This window comes from Engraulis encrasicolus, chromosome 19, assembly GCF_034702125.1.
Source record: "Engraulis encrasicolus isolate BLACKSEA-1 chromosome 19, IST_EnEncr_1.0, whole genome shotgun sequence".
Taxonomy (NCBI): Eukaryota; Metazoa; Chordata; class Actinopteri; order Clupeiformes; family Engraulidae; genus Engraulis; species Engraulis encrasicolus.
In genome coordinates this window covers 42,853,433-42,866,769 of record NC_085875.1, presented here as the reverse complement: position 1 = coordinate 42,866,769, position 13,337 = coordinate 42,853,433, and the positions used below count along the sequence as shown (strand labels likewise).

At 44.1% G+C, this 13,337-nt stretch overlaps 1 protein-coding gene across 4 annotated transcripts in view; it reads right to left on the bottom strand.

Moving 5' to 3' along the window:
• The window catches only part of prkd3 (protein kinase D3), a 94,569-nt gene that overhangs the window by 44,948 nt on the left and 36,284 nt on the right, over positions 1–13,337 (bottom strand). For all 4 annotated transcript variants that reach the window (XM_063184490.1, XM_063184489.1, XM_063184491.1 and 1 more), the window contains exons 3-4: positions 11,911–12,049; positions 1,016–1,147 (exon numbers count right to left, since the gene is read on the bottom strand). In XM_063184490.1, coding sequence (XP_063040560.1) covers positions 1,016–1,147; positions 11,911–12,049 — 271 coding nt within the window. The remainder of the gene's footprint in view (positions 1–1,015; positions 1,148–11,910; positions 12,050–13,337) is intronic.

The window sequence follows — 13,337 nt, the reverse complement described above, 5'->3', positions numbered from 1 at the left end:
GTCGGACACACAGCTGCAAATGGACTTACTGGCTGTCTTGCAGTCAATAATCCACTCCTCAAGACTTCATATGATGCCTAGAGACACGATTCAAGGTTACAGCACATTCCTCTGAGGCAGCAGAATGGGTTCGGTTGCTGCGCGTGGGTGCGTGGGTGTGCTTGTGTGTGTGTGCGTGCGTGTGTGTGTGTGGGGAGGGGGGGGCACACAGAAACACACACACACACGCACACACACACACACACACACACACACACACACACACACACACACACACACACACACACACACACACACACACACACACACACACACACTGAAAAGGCTGGCGTGGCGTCTGGCATAAGTACCCCGGGCTTCGCTGGAAAAGCCCAGGATTTGGCCTTCAAAGCTGGGGCTCCTCCGCAGTGGGGAAAGTCCAGCAGAACGGACACACAGACAGGCAGACTTCTTGCCGCTCACATAAAGCCAGACCCTTGTCTCTGAGCCCTGCTCTGACTGCATCCCTGCCTCAGCGGCAGATGTGGCTGTATATATGACTCGATAGTGTAAGTGTACACAGTGTGTGTGTGTGTGTGTGTGTGTGTGTGTGTGTGTGTGTGTGTGTGTGTGTGTGTGTGTGTGTGTGTGTGTGTGTGTGTGTGTGTGTGTGTGTGTGTGTGCGTGCATCTGTACACATGCATGTGTGTGGGACTGTGAATGTATATGTGTGTTTGTACATCTGTGTAGTCTGTGTAAGCAACTGTGTTCAATTCCTACCTCTGTGCGTGACCGTGTATGCATGCGTACGTGGGCTAGGGTGTGTGTGTGTGTGTGTGTGTGTGTGTGTGTGTGTGTGTGTGTGTGTGTGTGTGTGTGTGTGTGTGTGTGTGTGTGTGTGTGTGTGTGTGTGTGTGTGTGTGTGTGTGTGTGTGTGTGTGTGTGTGTGTGTGTGTGTGCAAGCGCGCATATGTGTGTTTATACATGTGTGCATATGTGGGCGTGTGGGCGTGTTAGCGAGCGTGTCCAATCCTACCTTCACATTTGAGGCCCTGGCGCACCAGGCCCCAGAGCATCTCCCCACAGTAGTCACAGAAGGCGGGGGCCTTGTAGGAGTGCACGTACAGGGCATGGGGGCGGATCTGGAAGTCCTCCACCGTGGCTTGAGCTGCAAGTCACCACAAAACTTAACAAACGATAACAACTTAACAAAACTAAAATGAAAAAAACTAAAATAAAAACCATAAAGTTTAAAATTTAAATGAAAAATGAAAAAAACTGAACACCAACTTAACAAAACTAAAACCTAAAAGGGTGTGGGGTGGGGGGATTAAACATGAAGACTTCAAGTCATGACAAAACAAAAATGGCAACTTAACAAAAAAAATATGGGGGAATTAATTAAGCATAAAAAGACCCACTAACAAAATCAAAAGGAAAAATATTGATAATACAGAGCACAGAGAAAGAAAAAGAGAGAGAGAACAAATGAGATTTTGATTTCACAAAAATGTATAAATGAGACTGTTTGGACTGCAGGGCAAGAGAGAAGGAATGACATTCTGATTGAACAAAAACGTTCTAAATGACACAAAGTTGACGGTACAAAACCACATGATTTTGACCATGACGCTGTGTCGCATGTGAACCAACATCTGTGGATGGTGGCTCGGCAGGGACAATTTATGCACACAGACTCCCATTATTCATTTTAGCTGTGTATTTTGAGGTCAACAATGGAAATAAGAACTTTAACAATGTTTACTGTCTTGGCCCAGACAATGCAGCAAGTGAGGCTTTCTCTGTCAGTTCACATCTTATCTGAATAAAAGTGGTTGTTGAAAGCACAAGAGCCGTGTGGACCACACTCTCGCAGGCACTACGATGGCACTTGGTTTGCTACAAGTGGATGAACTTGTGCCTTGTGGAAAGTGACCGAGAGTAACCAGAGGGGGGAGCTTCTGAGGTGTCACTGGTGTCGTGTGACATCTACAGTGTATCTATCCATCCTGTGAGCTCATCTGCAATCCAAGGTGTCCCTACTACGGGCAGGGCTGCAGCCAGGTGGAAAACATTATGATGCGTTTAAGGGTCTTATATAGAGCATTGTTGAGGGTGCTGCTATCGATGAATGTTGATATTGATGCTCTACACTTGGCTTTTTGGACCATGAAGGTCACCATACTGCACACCTTCTGTGTATTGAGTGGCATAACAGAGTTTGTAGTGATAAATGTACTGTGTATGAAGTCATTGTTAGAATGGGAAAATCCTACAGATTACATACTCTGAACTGAGAGGTACAAGAAAGTTTATGATTTATGAACTCAATATGAGAAAAGAGAAATTCCTACAGATTTGACTGTTGAGGATATTTTCTTACTTCTTATTACTTTAAGTAGTAGTAGTAGTACATACTGTATACAGTAAGAGAGCATTCTTTCCAGGGCTAGGTCCCTGCTTTACAATTGTCATCCTTTTTTATCACAAGCCAGAAGAGAAAGTGAAAAGATCCCTGGCACTGGCCTTGCGCAACCCAGCGAGTCCACTCTTGTTATTAAATCAGTGCCGAGTCGACTGAGTCAGTGTCACAGTGATTCACTCCGCTGAGTCACCACGGCAGTCAGGCAGGCCCCTGTAAGAGATGCCTATCTGGCGCTGCTGTCCCCAGTCTATGGAAATAATGTGACTCGTGCCGCGGGAAGAAAAAAAAAACAAGCCAGCCACCAGCTCCACCACTCACATCAGTGTTACTCATCATCGGGGATAAGTCACAGGCCTGGCCAACAACACAAGTGAAAAGTGATACCGGGTTAAAAAGCTGTGAAGTCTGTGAATTACACTCCAAATTTCCAGGAACCTGGCAGAGAAATGATGTCTTGAGAGGCAGATTATGAGGGTGAGAAAGAGAGTGTGTGTGTGTGTGTGTGTGTGAGAGAGAGACAGACAGAAAGAACGAAAGAAAGAAAAAAGAAAGAAAGAAGAGAGAGAGAGAGAGAGAGAGAGAGAGAGAGAGAGAGAGAGAGAGAGAGAGAGAGAGAGAGAGAAAGAAAGAAAGAGAGAGAGGGAGGTATAAATTCTTGAAAATCATCACGAGCAGCAAGTCATCTAAGTAGGCTAATTACTGTCGACTGACATAGTGCAGAATGCTGACCTGATTGTTTTAAAAGGAAAGGGCAGATGAAAGGACATGCCCGTCACTAAAACAGCTTGGTGACACCTTCTATTCATTTTTTGAGGACATTGACTCACAAATGATTCCATGCTATATGTATTATACTGTATCAGTATATGAATTGTCTTAATGTTGAATGTTGTATGAGATGCAGTGACTGTTAAACCCTTTTTCTCTTAGGACAATTAAGTATACTGTATGCTTCTATTCTCTACTCTTATTTTCTCTACAAGCACAGATGGTACAACTTCAGCTAAAAACAATCAATTGGACCAAGACTGCTTTGTGGAACAGTAATTTATCCCTTATAAGGATACGTCTTCAAAAAAGTGTCTGCTCAGGCTGATATGTGGTCCTGATAATAAAGTCTCACTAAAGGCTTATTCATCCCTGCCTGCATGAGGAAGCAAGGCTCATTTGACATGAGCAAATACGCCCAGTGTCATTCGTGCCCACCTCAACGATGAAACTCGCTGAAGCGATCTCCAACAAGCTACACATCTGGCTCCTGTTTAGCTAGTAGATACACAATAAAAAATGCAGCGTTAATTCAACACTTAAAGAGTCAATTTAATGTCTAGAGCAGTGGTTCTCAACATTTTTTTTTAACAAACGCCCCCTGGACCTCATCCTTAGCCTCCCAACGCCCCCTTCACCTCATGATATGCCTGCCAACGTCCCCCCTTAGTATTAAAAAATGAAATAGAGTAATGACCCCAATGACAACTAAGCACGGCCCCCTCTCAACTGTATCCTTCTCAATGTCCCCCTAAGGCCCCCCAACGCCCCCGTAGAGAACTACTAGTCTAGAGTGTATTTGGGTCCAGACCGAGTATTCTCAAAGTGTTGAATTGGCACTGCTTATTACCATGCACTGGTAAAATTACACCACTACACCGCCTGCCGCCACAGGCCGTAAAGGAGTCAGTGTTTTTACTGTCGCTGATGAGGCCATGAATCAGTTGAGTGACTCACATTCAAACCGTACTTGGCAGATAGAGGCGTAAATCTTAGCCAACCAGGGTTTGGCTTCGGGCCTTTAAAAAAGAGGGAGTGATACGGTTTAAAAGGAGTGTGCCAGTGCAGTACACCACCAAGACAGACAGACTCTGGGCAAGAACATGTACTGTATGTCCAACATCTGACTATCTTCATGCGGTATTAACGTTAATCTAAAGGGTTGACAGAGTGCTGCAAACTGATGGATGACACAATCTAATGCTCCAATTAGGAGTTAATAGCCCTCCTTCGCTAAAAATAAAAGACCTGCACAGTTTGTGCCTTCCCAAATTGCCATCGTTATTAAACAGCAACTATTTAAGGCTCACTCCAGAGACTTCAGTTCTTGAAGTTCCTGACGGTTAGAAAAAAAAAAACGTAGCTGTCACTGTGACAGTGTACTTAAACATTAGGCAACACTTTATTTGAACGTGTCTAAATACAGTATGTGACACGTATCCTGAAGGCAACTGTCATTAAATGTTGTTGTGTTTGTGCTGTTGTGCAATGAAAAGGGCCTTCACATGAATTTACATGAATTACTGGCAATAACAGGCAGGCCTTTACATGCAACAAATGGAGCAACCTGTGACAGTTCTGGCAGGTCATGTACTGTAGACAAAAAAAGCGAACGAAAGCCCAACTGGGAAACTCCAACTCCCATTGTCATTGTGACACAGCACTCAACAGCACACAAGTGAACACTGCACACTGCACACAACGAAATTGCATTTATGCCTCACCCGTGCAAGGGGGCAGCCCCCAATGGCGCCCCAAGGGAGCAGTGCGGCGGGACGGTACCATGCTCAGGGTACCTCAGTCATGGAGGAGGATGGGGAGAGCACTGGTTAATTACTCCCCCCACCAACCTGGCAGGTCGGGAGTCGAACCGCCAACCTTTGGGCTACAAGTCTGACGCCCTAACCGCTTACCCATGACTGCCCTAAGCGCATATTCCATCTACCCCAACCCATATACTGTAAGCTGTTCGCAAATCCTGTCATGGGTTAATCAGCTGTCGATCGCAATTGTTTGCTGTAATTTGGGGTGTTAATGATTCTTTTATGTTTTCACTGCTTTTTCTGCTGGCTGCCTCGCACTCACCACCTCCCCTGTTACCCCAGGACTTTGCAATTACTTTTATCAATGTCATTTTGCATTGCTTGCTCTGGGGTAAACAAGGGGTTTATGTTGCCTTTCCAGCTACATGGAGGGTGCTCCACCCTGAGGAAGCCACTGTTCCTGGCCTTGGCTTCCATGGTGATGATACACGCAGGGCAAGTTTTTGAGCAATGTTTCCGATCAACAATACAATAATATGCTGTGTTGACTATTATCACTATAACACTTTTTATCAAGAGAACTTGGATCAGCAGAGACAATTCCTTAAATAACTCCATCAGGAAATGTAGAAGACAATCATGTTTTTGTTCAGCAACATAGCTCAGAATGTTGCCCTGTGTTGCCATTTTTCTAATAGTCGCGAGAGTCAGGAACTACCTCTGGACAAAGCCATAACTCCAAATTCATATTGTTAACAATAGGAAATTAAAAGCTGCTGTAACTTATCTATGTTTTAGGGCTGTGCAATATATCAAATTTATATCATGATATCAATATTGCTGTCAAACAATATACAATTTCATCATATCCAGTTGAAAAAATATTTTGGTAACACTTTATTTTAGGGATACATCTATAAGCACCAATACATTCAATGTTAATGCCTGCATAAGTAACTTGTAAGGCATGTACTAAGCAAACGCTAAGGCCTACTAGGTCCTTACTAAGGTTAAATTGGTAATAAATCCCTTATTGTGCATGAACAAGACATTTGCGAGTACATGCCTAACAAATGTTTGATTTTGCTTTGTACATGCCTTACAAGTTACTTATACAGGAACATTACCGGTACATGTATTAGTGCTAATAGATGTTTCCCTAAAATAAAGTGTTACCAATATTTTAATCATTTGTCTATACTGCTAAAAGGCAGGTTACGCTAAGTGCAATACATTCTTGATACAATACAATACAATACAATACAATTTTGATTTTTTTTTTGTCATAATCAAGCAGCCCTACTATGTTTCTTGGTCCACATTTTTGACAAGATTGTTTTGTTTTTTATTACAGAAATACTTCATCTCCCTCTTCATCATTTTCCAAAGAGTTCTTCTTCTTACACCACCAGTTCTTCAACAATCTTCTGTCTCACCAAGACACAGTGACAAATCAATTTGGGAGAAAGCTGGCTCAGACTCTTCCTGACAGAATCAGAAACAGAATGCTCTAGTGTTCTTTCAGCTACTGATTTTTTTTGTCTTGTTCTTTTTGAGAACTTCAAAGGACTGAAGTCGAACACTTTAAATACCAAACAAGTTGGGTGCCCAGCAGTGGCACAGGCTGTTCTGACACACACAAGCAAATAAAAGGAGGCATTCATGATAGGTACGGGTTGAAAATCAGCAGATTCATAAACATAGCAACGCTGGCTAAGACCACAACGCCAACTTCATCACATGCTTAGTCAAAACAATCTCAGCTTGTCAAGTGCAAAGTGTAAAACCGTTTTTGACACCATGAGAAATTGTATGATGGTTGTGCGCTTACACTACAACAGCAAACTGTCCGTTCACTGACAACAGTTAAATGCAGTAGCACTAACTGTCCTGTGCACTGGACCTTAGTGGTTTGGAAGTATCATCCCACTCTCACAATCTGCTCATGTATGTTTAGCCACCTGCGTGAATGCTTGAACATCCAGTCATAATCCCACAGACATTAACCAACACTTAAGGCTAATAAATTATACCTAGGATGTAACATGTGGCCAAGTGAGGCCAACCACACAAACACACACACACACGCACGCACACATGCGCGCACACATGCGCGCACACACACGAGGTGCACACACACACGCGTGCGCGCACACACACACGCACGCGCACACGCACGCGCACGCGCGCACACACACACACACACACACACACACACACACACACACACACACACACACACACACACACACACACACACGCACGCACACGCACACACACACACACACACATTTCATCTGTCCTAACTGCTGTTGTGGGATAAGTCCAGCCCTGGACAGCAGCAAATCTGTGTTACCAACTCCAAACAAACAAAGCCCCGTAGCCAAGCTAAGCCGGCCTTGAGAACCGTTGCTAGGGGGCCTCCACATGCTCAGTACTCAGGCAGTCCCAACAGGAGTCACTAGCGGCAGCCATTGCAGCCTGTCCTGACACAGCAGGGCCGGGGAGGATGTGAAAGGCAGGTGTGGGGTAGTGGTCCCCGGCGGAGAGAGGGAGGGAGGGAAGGAGAGAGAGGGAGAGGGGGATAGAGAGGGGGGGGGGCAGTGTGAGAGGAATAGAGAGAGAGAGAGAGAGAGAGAGAGAGAGAGAGAGAGAGAGAGGGAGAGGGATAGAGAGAGGGGGGGGGGCAGTGTGAGAGGAATAGAGAGAGAGAGAGAGAGAGAGAGAGAGAGAGAGAGAGAAACAGAAACAGAAAGAGAGGAAACCCACACCCGTTTGCAGGCACATCTGCTAGACTGCACAGCAAGCAGGATGCAGAAGTCACTGGTGACAGGCGCCCAAGAGGGGACAACACAACACAACACAACACAACACAACACAACACAACACAACACAACGCAACACAATGCAACACAACGCAACTCAACACAACTCAACACAACACAACACAACACAACACAACACAACACAACACGGCACGGCACGGCACGGCACGGCACGGCACGGCACAGCACAGCACAGCACAGCACAACACAACACACCTGTAAACACTGAGGCCAACTGTACTATAGGAGCGGAGGACAGAGTCACACAGGGAAACACAGCACTGTCTGTCTCCCAGGCTTCTGCACTTGGATTTTTGTTATGCTTGTGTGTGCTATTTTGAAGTACAAATGCATCACCCACAATAACAATTAAAATGCAGTGTTAATTCAACACTTACAAGTACTCTGGGACCAAGTACACACCATAGAAGATGTTAAATTTGCTCTCAAATTGTTTTTTTTAACTATGTCTGCATTTCTATTGAGGCCTGCTGCAGAGCATGAGAATTTCTTATGACTAGGCAGAGAATAAATGCTGTGATGCGATATTTTACTCTGACTGATATGACAGCTGATGACAGGGAAAAAAGAAAACTGTATCATGAGTTATTGTTTGGGGATAAAACTTCACACTAAAGCTGTAGAGCACAGGACAGGCCTACTGGAGGAGAAAGTGATTTCTGTCTCCCTGTTTTGCCATTTTGTATGCTGTTTAGAGGTACTGTCACAAAAAATCTGCTCCAATTTTTCAGTGGTTTGCCTTGTACAGCATGTCAGAATCTTATCTTTGTCAAATGAAATCAATATGAAATGTCTGAAAGAATCTCATCGTTTTAACTACTAAATGTTGGTTGTGTGTGCCATAGGTAAAGTACCATGTTAATAAAAACAAGCTTGCTAACATGGAGCTATAGTAATACAATCTTTTTTGATTCATAATCGGACTCATACTGTACATGACATGAAGCTTGGAGAACTGAATATCGCAGGAGGGAAAGACCCCTACTCCAGAGATTTGTTGCTTGTTCAGGAGACTATACAGAACATACTGTATATCCCAGGGTAGGTACAGTAGGCCCACTTTTCCAGACTGAATGTGATGATCCATCCTCCACGTCGACCCATAAAAGGAGGCCCCAGGAAACGGAACTGTTTAGTTTAGCAGCTGATGAATGTGCAGGTTTGCATGAGGTCATGTGAAGGGGCCGAAGTGCAGTATGCAAGTCTGAATAATGTGCCCTGGAGAACTCCTATAGACTGAGAATGGTCTGCAGCACACTGGTTATAAGCTCCAAAATATATATGCAGATAAGAAAGGAAGTCACCGGAACATCTTCAGATGTGGAAGGAAGTTTTCTGAAGTGTTGAGACTAATGTTTCGACATGAGGAGGATACGTACAGTGCCCTCCATAATTATTGGCACCCCTGGTTGAGATGTGTTAAAAGCCTTAAAATAAATTCAGTGTTTATTGCAGAAGAATACTGTCACACTGAAAATTCTAGAAAAATGTAGCCTTCAACTCAAATGAATTGTAAGAAAATAAAAAAATCCCTGACTAAAAAATAATTATTTTTCATTAAATCACCTGTTCCACAATTATTGGCACCCTTAACAATTCCCAGGATATAAATATAATTGAAGCATTTCTGTCATTTCTACAGTAGTTTACAAAGTTTACCAGAGTATGTAGGACCATTTAATTAGTAATTCATCACTTCCTGTTTCCCTGGGGTATAAATATGACGTGACACCGAGGCCATTTCTCTTATCCACTCTTAAACATGAGAAAAAGAAAAAGGAACACAGCATACAAGTGAGGCAGATGTGCGTCGACCTTCACAGGTCAGGCAGAGGCTACAAGAAGATTGCCACTCAACTGCAGCTGCCCATATCCACTGTGAGAGGAATAATTAAGAAGTTCAAAACAACTGGAACAGTGGTAAACAAGCCTGGACGAGGACCCAAGTTTATTTTGCCACCACGCACAGTGATGAGGATGGTAAGAGAAATCAAAAGATCTCCAAAGCTCACTGTTACAGAATTACAACAAATGGTAGCATCCTGGGGTCACAAAGTCTCCAAATCAACCATCAGGCGCTGTCTACACGCCAACAAGCTGTTTGGGAGGCATGCACGGAGAAAACCTTTCCTCACTCACAATCATAAACGCAAGCGTCTGGAGTTCGCCAAGCGGTATTGGGGCTTCAACTGGGACCGTGTGCTTTGGTCAGATGAGACCAAGATTGAGCTTTTTGGCAACAAACACTCTAAATGGGTCTGGCGTACCACGAAAGATGCGCATGCTGAAAAGCACCTCATACGAAAGATGCGCATGCTGAAAAGCACCTCATACCCACTGTGAAGTATGGGGGTGGCTCAGTGATGCTGTGGGGCTGTTTCGCTTCCAAAGGCCCTGGGAACCTTGTTAGGGTGCATGGCATCATGAATGCTTTGAAATACCAGGACATTTTAAATCAAAATCTGTTGCCCTCTGCCCGAAAGCTGAAGCTGGGTCGTCACTGGGTCTTTCAGCAAGACAATGACCCTAAACATATGGCCAAATCTACACAGAAATGGTTCACCAGACACAAAATCAAGCTCCTCCCATGGCCATCTCAGTCCCCTGACCTCAACCCCATTGAGAACCTGTGGGGTGAGCTGAAGAGGAGAGTACAGAGGAGAGGACCCAGGTCTCTGGATGATTTAGAGAGATTCTGCAAAGAGGAATGGCTGAAGATTCCTCTTTCTGTCTTTTCCCATCTTGTGAAACATTATAGGAGAAGATTATGTGCTGTTTTGTTGGCAAAAGGGGGTTGTACAAAATATTAACACCAGGGGTGCTAATAATTGTGACACACATTATTTGATGTCAAATAATTATTTCTTTATGTGGGATTTTTTCCCCACTGAATAAATGCACTTGTATTGAAGGTTGGATTTTTCTCTTTTTTTCCATTAAGGTCCCATATTATTTAGAAAAAAAATAAAATAATTGGAAGCTAAAAAACACATCTCAACCAGGGGTGCCAATAATTATGGAGGGCACTGTATTTTTCTCTTCTGTTGGGCCTGAGGAAGATCCCACCAGTGAATCAAAATGTTGCCATATGTTAAACAATATTTGGAGCTTGTAGCCAGTGTACAGAGAAGACCACTTTCTCAGATCTCGTAGAATTATCTGGTAACTAGATTGCTACGTTTATGGATGTGTGCACCATAATTTTCAAACAACTACTATAGATTGCCAGAGAAACATATACTGTGAAACATACTGTATACTGTACTATACAGAAGGTAGTGTACTTTACATCTGGGTAGATGGAGTGTGGTCTGGAAAATATCTCATAGACAGAAGTTCTCAGATGCTGGACGAATGGGCATCTATCAAATCCAAGAATTGGGTTGCTGGGTTGTCATTACATTTTATGTGTTAGGGGTGCTTTTCAAATGACTTTGTCTTGGTCCTGGGACTGGCCTAGCTGTGGATGGCCCTGACTGTATGTGTGGCATGCTTCATGGGTGCGTTAGGACTGAGAACAGGCACAGTAAGTTGGCCAGACTGACTTGGAAAATGGACACGGGCAGTACGGAACAGGTTCGGCCTAATCACATGCAAAAGGTGAAAAAAGAATTCTGACCAATTCTACCAAGTTCTTCTCACAATACCCTTGACCTTTTTTCCATGTTCTGGACAGCTCATGGGGGCATGGCTTTGTTTACATATTGTGTGAAACATCTTGACACCCAATATCTTTCAAAAACATAATGCAACATCAGAAGACACACCTTACAACACAGCAATAACTTTGAATTTGGATGGGGAAAGACGTTCCATAAACCTGCCCTAAAAAACAGTAATTAACTTCTAAATATGTCAGGTTAGGTGAAAGACAAGCATGACAAGTGGGTCATTGAGGTTTTCTTAGCAGCAGACATCAGCAGCTATGGATTCAATGGATTAAATGTCCCCCCCACCCCCCCCCCCCCTCCCCCCCCTCCCCCCCCCCCGCCCCCCGGATTATCTGAGAACCATATTCATTGCTTATACATGAATTCACAAATATTAATTTGCAGGCATTAGATGTGGTTGTACCACCTGAGGTTTGCTACAAAAAACAAAATCTATAGACACCTCCATCCATACTCACCAGAGAGCACCACCTCAATAAGGTCTCCTTCATGGATCTCCTCCGCAGACGTCAGCCTCTGGAGGATGTTGTCAGAATTCAGGTCATGCCGAAAGAGAAGGATCTTGTCATACATTCCGAAGAAGCCACACTCTGGGAACTGGGGAGGACAGGGTGGAGAGAGAGAGAGAGAGAGAGAGAGAGAGAGAGAGAGAGAGAGAGAGAGAGAGAGAGAGAGACAGAGACAGAGACAGAGACAGAGACAGAGACAGAGACAGACAGAGACAGGAAGAAAAAAAAATAGAGATGAAAGATGTTAGAACTCCTAAGAAACAGAGTTCAGGGTTCTGTCTTTGCATAGTGCAATCAAATGTCAGCCAAGGACTTAAGCATAGCAGCAAATAAAACAGTCCTTTTCTGTCAATGGACATGAGTATTGCATGGATATGATATGTGAACAGACAAAACAATGGCAAGTAGTAGGCTATGTATCACCCGCTTGCAAACTCTTGAACTCTTGGAGCATGTTTTGTCATGGACAATACATCATAGATCAATCTACTGCTTTAGAACTGGGGGAGGTAGAGAGATGGGTTGAAAAGAAACATGCTATGAACCTCTCTTCTTCACGTTCTCTTTTACTCCTTCTCTTTCTGTCAGTGCTCTTCTATCTCGAAGTCTGGCTGTCTCTCCCACTCGCAATCTGTCTCTCTCTATCTCTCGATCCGATCTGCTTCATGTTACCGTCACTCTATTATTCTAATCTCTCTGTCTGACTGTCTCAGTCTCCCTTTGTCCTTTCCCTGGACAGCTCTCCATGTCTGTGTCTTTCTCATATCTTCTCTCTTATCTATGTGTCCCAATCTAGCTGTCAATTCCTTGTCTTTATTTATTTTATTCTCTCTCTCTCTCTCTCTCTCTCTCTCTCTCTCTCTCTCTCTCTCTCTCTCTCTCTCTCTCTCTCTCTCTCTCTCTCTCTCTCTCTCTCTCTCTCTCTCTCTCTCTCTCTCTCTCCATGAGATATCCCAATCCTAGAAACATTTACAGCAGAAAGGAGAGCAGCATTGAGAATTGAAGGCCCTGTGAGGATGTGTTTGGAAGGAACATTAGCCCAGGCCTGAGTTTTAGCCCAGCGAAAGAGGAAGGGCCGCCTGAAAACATCTGCTTAAATCAGCCCAGCCACAATATGACTCACTCGGCAGCTCTCCACTTCCCCAGGCTAGTGGCAGAAGAGCACGTGGTGAGCATTGGAGAGAGAGAGAGAGAGAGAGAGAGAGAGAGAGAGAGAGAGAGAGAGAGAGAGAGAGAGAGCTGACACATACTCACTACACAGCATTTTGTCTCAATCTGAAATTTCGATGGGCACAGATTTTCAGAAGGCAATGGGTTTGGCAACCTGAAAAAACAAACTTGCAGAAGTCTGCCTGTCTGTTACTTGCCTATTTTTT